Raw genomic sequence first — 7,995 nt, forward strand, 5'->3', positions numbered from 1 at the left:
CCACCCCACCGGTCATAGATGTCTGGGCTCGGCTGGGGGCCACCCCACCGGTCATAGATGCCTGGGCTAGGCTGGGGGAGATCCCACCGGTCATAGATGCCTGGGCTAGACTTGGGGCCACCCCACCTGTTACAGATGGCCAGGCTAGGCTGGGGGCAACTCCACTGGTCACAGATACCCGTGCTAGGCTGGGGACCACCCCACTGGTCATAGGTGCCTGATCTAGGCTGGGGGCCACCACACTGGTCACAGGTGGCTGGGCTAGGCTGGGGGCCACCCCACTGGTCACTGATAGCCGGGCTAGGCTAGGGGCCACCCCACCGCTCACAGATGCCTGGGCCAGGTTGGAGGCCACCCCACTGGTCATAGATGCCCGTGCTATGCTGGGGGCCACCCCACTGGTCACAGATAGCCGGGCTAGACTAGGGGCCACCACACCAGTCATAGATGCCTGGGGTAGGCTGGGGGCCACCCCACCTGTCACAGATGGCCGGGCTAGGCTGGGGGCCACCCCACTGGTCATGGATGCCTGGGCTAAGCTGGGGGCCACCCCACCTGTCACAGATGGCCTGGCTAGGCTAGGGGCCACCCCACTGGTCATGGATGCCTGGGCTAGGCTGGGGGCTACCCCACCTGTCACAGATGCCCGTGCTAGGCTGGGGGTCACCCCACTGGTCACCGATGCTCGTGCTAGGCTGGGGGCCACCACACCAGTCAGAGATGCCTGGGCTAGGCTGGGGGCCACCCCACCAGTCACAGATCCCCATGCTAGGCTGGGAGCCACCCCACTGGTCACAGAGGCCTGGGCTAGACTGGGAGCTACCCTACCAGTCACAGGTGGCTGGGTTAGGCTGGGGGCTAAAGCACTGGTCATAGATGTCTGGGCTAGGTTGGGGGCTAACCCATGGGTCCCTGATGGCTGGGCTAGGCTGGGAGCTACCTCACCGGTCACAGATGGCTGGACTAGGTTTGTGGCTACCCCACCGGTCATATATGGCTGGGCGAGGCTGGGGTTCATCTGACTAGTCCAGGATTTCTGGTCCAGGCCGAGATTCACTGTACTACACACAGATGGCTCAGTTAGGCTGGGGATGACCTTACTAGCCATCGATAATTCAGATGGGCTGGTGGTGACCTTACTGACCACAGATGGCTGGCCTGGGTTTGGGGCCACCTTACTGACTACCAGTGGCTGGGATAGGCTTGAGGTCAGCCTGGAGGCCGCAGATGGCTGCTGATACATGGTGGGGACCACATTATCCAAGGACAAACTTTTGGTCAGTCCCATCCTGTAGGATTTCTGGGGCAATGTTTCTGTCAGACACATGGAGCTTTGGCCTGAGGACTCATCCCTCTCCTCCTGATCATCTGAGCCCCAGTGGACACTCAAGGTCATGCGGCCAGACACTGAACTATGGTGCAGAATGGGTATCAGCTCTGAGCCTGCAGAGGGCTGGGGGTAGGGGTTTGGAGACCTATGTCCCCGGGCTCCTCTCTTGGTTTTTTCCCTGCCTCTAGGCCGCTGGGGACTCCCCACAGCCTCACCAGAGAGGACGGTGTCGAAGCTGGCCTCCCAGGACTCCTCCTCCACCAGGTCCCCGGCCGTCAGACTGGCCACAGACATAGTGGAGGGGCTGGGTGAGCTGCCGCTAGGCAACGAACTCTGGGAATTACTCACATTTGGGCCATAGTCTGTGGAGCCCTGGGAGAGGCTTCCAGCCATGTCATTGTCGGGACTCTGGGCCAAACTGGCCACTTCATTGAGTATTTGGCCAGTCCCTTGCTCCGGAGCACAGCGCACCCCGGCACTGGTACCCAGGGTTCGAGTCCTCTCCTGCCTGGGGATGGCTGTGCGGGAAAGGGTGCGTGCCGACCTGCTCCCTGGGGAGGCTGGGAACATGCCGGCCTCCACCTGAGTCTTGAGTGCCCAGCGATGACCAGGAGCCATGGAATTAGGCAAGAGACCCAGGGTTGTGTCACCGGTCTTGAGAGTCTGGGGTTGGCTTAGGGACACTTTGCTCCCACTGGCACCCCTCAGTACACCCGGGGTGGCCTTGTTGATCCTCTCCCTAGTGTCTACGGAGGCCCGTTTGTGATTTGGGGACTGAGTTTTCTGCATGGTCTCCTCTTGGAGCACAGATGGCTGTCGTCGAGCTTTGGTTGAAGCTCGGTACATGCTGGAGGGCACCTTGTTGACCCCGGGGTACTGACACCAACAAACAGATCCCCCATAGGCAGCGGCGCACTGGTGGGAGTGTGCAGTGCTCCCCCTACCCGCCGCCCCAACGCGCGCACCCGAGGCCGCCCGGCCCTCCCCTGACGACACCCACAGACGCGGGGCCACCCTGCTGACCGCATGTGGACTATGGGAGCTCGGGGCTGTGCCCCCAGCCACCACCGACTGCTGGCTGGTGCTTGGGCCCACACCATTGGCAATAAGCGGCTGCCACAGACTGGAGGGCGGCTGCAGGTGGGGTGGCTTAGGTAAGCTGGGGCCCTTGTCACTCTCCACGGGGTTGAGATCTGATGCTAATTCACTGGCCCTTGGGGGCAGGCGTACGTTTTCCTCACTGACCGCAGGGTTCAGATGTAGGTCTGAGCCGCCGCCCCTGCTGGGGTCCAGGGCAGCGATCAGGGGATGCTGATGAATGGCAGAGATCACTCTACTGGCCAAGGAGGCACCCACAGAGACCACCGGCGAGCAGGGTGACCCCCCGAGCATGGCCCCATCCCCCATCTCTTCCAAGAAGCCGGCAGGCCAGCCTGTGAAGAAGCCCTCCCAGGCCCCGTCCTGGGGAACCCTGACCTTGCTGGGCTGTGGTCTCACGGGGCCTACGGCGGACCCCCATGCGGCCGCTGGGTTCCCCCTGCAGTCCACCTCCACGGGGGCCGGAATCACAGACATCCTGCTTCCTGCTGTTTTCGAGGCGGCCTTGGGGAGGACGACGCCAGTCCTCAGGGCTGCCTGAGACAAAGACTGGCTGAGGACAGCACCCAGCTCCCCCTGACACAGGGCCTGGCTCAGAGCGGCCCACTCCTCCTCTGTCAGGGCCTTGCTGAGCACATCCGCCAGCTTACCCTGCTTGGCCTTGGTGAGTTCTGCCCGCAGCTCACCAGGGGAGAGGGTGCGGGACAACGCAAGGCCCAGCTCGCCCCAGGAGAGCACTTTCATCAGCGCCGTTCCCAGCTTGCCCTGGGGCAGGGCCTTGGCCATTGTGGAGCCCAGGGCTTTCTTGGACAGGGCCTGGTTCAGGGCTGCCCTCACTTGCCCCTGGGAGAGGGCTTTGGTCAATAGGGTGCGGAGGTCCTCCTGGGATCCCAGCTCAGCGGCCAGCTCGGCACACAGGGAGGCGAGCTGGGAGGCAGCCAGCTCTTCTGGACAGGGTGTGGCTGGGCCAGGCATCGGTGACTGGGCCCGGGTAGCCCCACTGTCACCCCAGGATTCAACGTTACAGGTGGGGTGTCCAGCAGAGTCCGCCAGAGGCACCAGCATGCTCTTGGTCTCGCAGGGCCCTTGGCTTGGGCCCTGGGTGCCTTTGCCCTGCACATAGCTGTGGGGCTGGATCTGGGTCAGTCTGTCCTCTGGCTTGGCTCGGGGCAGATTGCCAAGGGCACCAGTATGCTTGCAGGGCTGAGTGGAGACCTTGAACCCGGCCAGGAGTGGCTGCGACTGGGTCTTGCCGCTGAGTTCAGCCGAGTGCTGGGCTGTGTAGAGGCACTTGGCTGTTTCTGTGACCAGCTGGGCCTGGGACTGCGCCTTGGTCAGCTCGGTGGACAGATGTGCTTTGGACTGGACCTTTATCACTCTGCTGGCCAGATGCGCCCGGGACTGCACCTTGGTCAGACACGTGCCCAGATGTGCAAAGGACGGGGTCTTGGTTAGCTTGGCGGGCGAATGGGCCTGGGACAGGGCCTTGGACAGACACGTGCCCGGGTGCGCCTGAGCCTGAGTTGGGGTCAGCTTGGTGGACGGATGGGCTTGGGACAGGGTCTTGGACAGACACGTGCCCGGGTGTGCCTGGGGCAGAGCTGCTGTCAGTTCGGCCAGCAGCTGCCCCTGGGACGAGGCTGTGGTCCTACAGGTGGCCAGCTGCTCCTGGGGCAGCCCTTTGGCCAGACAGGTCTCCAGATGTGTCTGGGGTGGGACCTTGGTCGGACATGGGGCCAGCTGTGCCCGGGGCAGGACCACGGCCGTTTCCATGGGCACGTACACCTGGGACTGAACCTTCACCACGTCTGCCCTCGGGCATGTCTGTAACAGGGACTTGTTCCTGTCCTCGGCCGTTTTCACCCAGGGGGATGCCTGGGACATTTCGATGGCCACATTGGAACTGGACACTGTTTCCATTTTCACCTGCTTCTGGGAAAAGGCCTTCATTCTTTCAGCTTCCAAAGGAGGCCTGGCTGGAGCCTTTGGGGTCCCAGCCCCCAGATGTGGTGCGTTAAAGTATTTGACCTTTCCCTCAGCCAGGTAGGAGTGAGAAGAGACCCGGACCATCCCGGCGGTCTGCTTGGCGTTCACCATAGCCTTGGCCTTTGGTCCGTTCAGACACGTGCGGGATGAGGCGTTGGGAATCCCAGATGCCACAGTTGCCGGAGGAGAAGACTTCAGATTTCCAGCTGCTGAAGGTGGCAGGCACAGGGTCTTGAGGATGGTGGCCATGGAGCGAAATTGGGCTGGGGTTTTGGTGACCATGGCTGCCAGACGCGTCTGGGGAGGGGTCTTGGTCACGGAGGTCCCCGGGAGCATCTGAGATGGAGTCTTGGCCATGGCAGTGGCTGGACATGTCTGCAGTGGGGTCTTGGTCATCGGGGCTGCTGGGCGCATCTGGGCCGGAGTCTTGGCCATGGTGGGCACTGGGCACGTCTGGGGTGGAGCCTTACCCATGGTGGCCATGGGCCGTGTCTGGGTTTGGGGCTTGATCATAGAGGCCAAAAGGCATATCTGTGGTGAGATCTTGGCCATCATGGCTGCTGGTCGTGTCTGGGGTGAAGCATTGGTCATTGAGGCTGTGGGTCGCATCTGGGTGGGGGTCTTGGACATCGGGGCTACTGGGCATGGCTGGGTTGGGGTCTTGTTCGCCATGCCCCCCAGGCCAGACTGAAGTGGGGTCTTGATCATGGTGGCTGGCTGGGATGTCTGGGGTGAAGCCTTGGCTATCGGAGCCACCGGGCACGTCTGGGGTGGGCTCTTGGCCATTGGGGCCACCGGGTAAGTCTGGGGTGGGGCCTTGGTTATCGTTACTGTGGGCACAGAACACGGCGGCGGCAGGGTCTTGCTCATCATGGCCGCCAGGCACGACTGGAGTGGGCTTTTGGGCATCGCAACAGCAGGATACGGGTGGGGTGGGGTCTTGGTCATGGCAGCCGCTGGGTTCATCTGGGTTGGGGTTTTGGTCATCCGGGCCGCTGGGTATACCTGGGGTGGGGTCTTGGCTATTGTCACCATGGGCGCCGCGCATGGCTGGGGCGGGGTCTTGGTCATCGTGGTCACCGGATACATCTGGGGCGCGGTCTTATTTATCACAAGGGCTGGGCCTGTCTGGGGTGGGACTTTGAGGACCTCTGTCTCCACGTGGCCCTGGGTCTGGTTCTTGAGGGACCCGTGAACTGCCTGGGCATACCTCCCACATGGGAGCGGCCCCGGGGCTCCTGCCTTGTTGGCTCTGGTGGTTACTTGCTTGGTCTTCACCATGTCCCCTTCTACATGGACAAGGCAAGCATTTCTGACAGTTCTCGTCATCAGGCACGGGTGGCACTTTGCGTCTAGATTCACCGGACATGGCAGTCTGATGGCAATGGTCTGGTGGGGCAGGAAGGTGACGCTGGGTCCCCCAGTGGAGCCAGGTGCCTGCATGCCAGGCTGGGGACCACCCTGGGCCTGGAGCAGGGCCAGCTGGTGGGTGCAGGTGTCCAGGTTGTCGGAGGAAGGGAACTGGGTCTCCTTGCTCACCATGACCGGCTGGGCCACGGGAGGCTTGACCTCTCCTGGAGGCTGGAACCGCACCTGCTGGGGGGCGTGGTAAGGGATGTCGCCCTCATCCACACTCACTTTCTTTTCCACGGTCTTGCCAGAATGGAGGAGTCGCCTGGTGTTGAAGCGTCGCCAGGCCTCCTGGATGGCCTTTGCTGCCTTCATCTGGGAGATGAGCTTCTGCCGGAGCCGGTAGCCCCTCCAGTTGGCTTGGATGAGGGTGGCCGCCCGGGACAGCATCATGTCCATCTCGTCCACCAGCACATTCTTGAAGGCCTGGCTCTCAACCACAGCCCGCAGACGTGGGATGTGACGAGGTACCGTCACATCCTTGTCATGCTGTTGCAGAAGGGTCTCCCTGGACTCAACTGGCTCATGCTGAAGCTGCGGACTCAGTGTCCCTGCTTTGTCTTGGAGACTGGAGACAGACTGGGGCTGGTAGACGTTCTGCCCATCGGTTGACGACGGTAGCTGTGCTGCTTCCTGCATTGTCTTGGTTTCTGGGCGAGTCAGCTCTGTTTGCAGGGGTGGCATAGAGGGGGACAAAGAGGGGGATCGTACAGACGAGAGGGGTCCTGGCTGGAGCAAGCACTCCTCGTTCCTGACGCCTCACAATCTTCCTCCTCACCTTTACAGGCCCTGCCCTCTCCCAGCCACCTGTCCCAGTGGCCTTCGGCACCTATGTCTCCCTCTTGATCCTGTGGCCACTTTGATGCTGGCAATAGTGCGCCTTCTCAGCTGAATGGCCAACCGCCTTCTTTTTGAATTTCCTTGGTGACTATAGCACTGATCGCACTATTTGGGAAATTTCCTATTTGTGTGTGAGTGAGTGCCTCTCCCCATTTACTGTGATCTCCTAGAGGGCAGGAACCAGGTCTGAGTCATTTCCTTGTCCCCAGCTCAGTCATAGGTCCTGGTTCTGGGCTGGGAACAGGTGCGTGCTGGGTGGGCGGCTAACTTCATAAACGTGTGGCCGAGCTGGGTGGATAGAAGGATGAATGACTAGATAGTGAATGGATAAATCTGGCTAAAGGAATGCTAGATGGGTTGGAAAGATGGGTAAAGGGCTGTGTGGAAGACTAAGTAGGATGAGATCTGAGTCGATAAAGGAGTATGTGAATGGAGAGAGCTGAAGGAATTGGTGTAGAGATCAGTGAATGATTGACGTGTGCTGGATGATCTGTGCATGACTGACGTGTGCTGGATGATCTGTGCATGGATGGGGGAGGACTGACGACGGGTACATCACTGGCAGATGGATGGGTAGAAGAACGAGGGAGTGACTGTGGTTTCTAGAAGCACCTCGGTTCAGGGGGAACTGGGATACTGCCAAACAGCCCTGATACGTCACCTGGAGCATAACATGCTTGTTGGGCAGAAGCCCCACCCCTACCCCAACCCTCTTTCTGGCTGAAACAGCCGATTCCTTTCCCAGACATCTTCATACCTTGGAGGGCCATAGAGTTGGAGGAGGAGCAGGAGGAGAAGGTACAATCTCAGAGGCCAGCTTGCAAGAGGATGCAGCCTTCATTCAGCCCTTCATCCTATGCAACATGCAGCAACACTGCCCTTGGCTGGCTCTGTCGTCAAGACCAACGGGAGAAGAGATGTTAAGACAGAAACAAAAACAAGGACAAAAAAAACCCTAACATCTCAAAACAGAAACTAAAAACTTTTAAGTCCACCAAGGTGAGTGTACAAAGAAGTTTACACTTGTGTTCTTTTGTACGTAAAAGCAAAACAACTAGAAATAACCAAAAAGGTGATTGCTAGGGGACCCGTTGTAAGTGCTTAAAGTTTAGAGGATGTTCAAAGATGTTCATCACGGTACTGTTCATGAAGAGTTAAAACTGAAAACAACTCAAATGCACAGTGGTTTAAATTAAACAGAACATTCATACAGTGGTGTACTATCCAGCCATTAGAAATGGTGTACAGGGGCGCCTGGGTGGCTCAGTGGGTTAAAGCCACTGAGCTTTAAAAAAAAAAAAAAAGAAAAGAAATGGTGTCCAGATCCACAA

At 59.7% G+C, this 7,995-nt stretch overlaps 1 protein-coding gene across 1 annotated transcript in view; it reads right to left on the reverse strand.

The window, feature by feature from the left end:
- Positions 1-7,538, reverse strand: part of IQCN (IQ motif containing N) — a 12,884-nt gene extending 5,346 nt beyond the window's left edge. Inside the window, exons 1-2 of the mRNA XM_059389433.1 lie at positions 7,422-7,538; positions 2,807-6,489 (exon numbers count right to left, since the gene is read on the reverse strand). Coding sequence (XP_059245416.1) covers positions 2,807-6,489; positions 7,422-7,434 — 3,696 coding nt within the window. The 5' untranslated portion in view covers positions 7,435-7,538. The remainder of the gene's footprint in view (positions 1-2,806; positions 6,490-7,421) is intronic.
- Between the last annotated feature and the right edge of the window lie 457 nt (positions 7,539-7,995).

Source organism: Mustela nigripes, chromosome 2 (genome assembly GCF_022355385.1).
Source record: "Mustela nigripes isolate SB6536 chromosome 2, MUSNIG.SB6536, whole genome shotgun sequence".
In the NCBI taxonomy this organism is placed as follows: Eukaryota; Metazoa; Chordata; class Mammalia; order Carnivora; family Mustelidae; genus Mustela; species Mustela nigripes.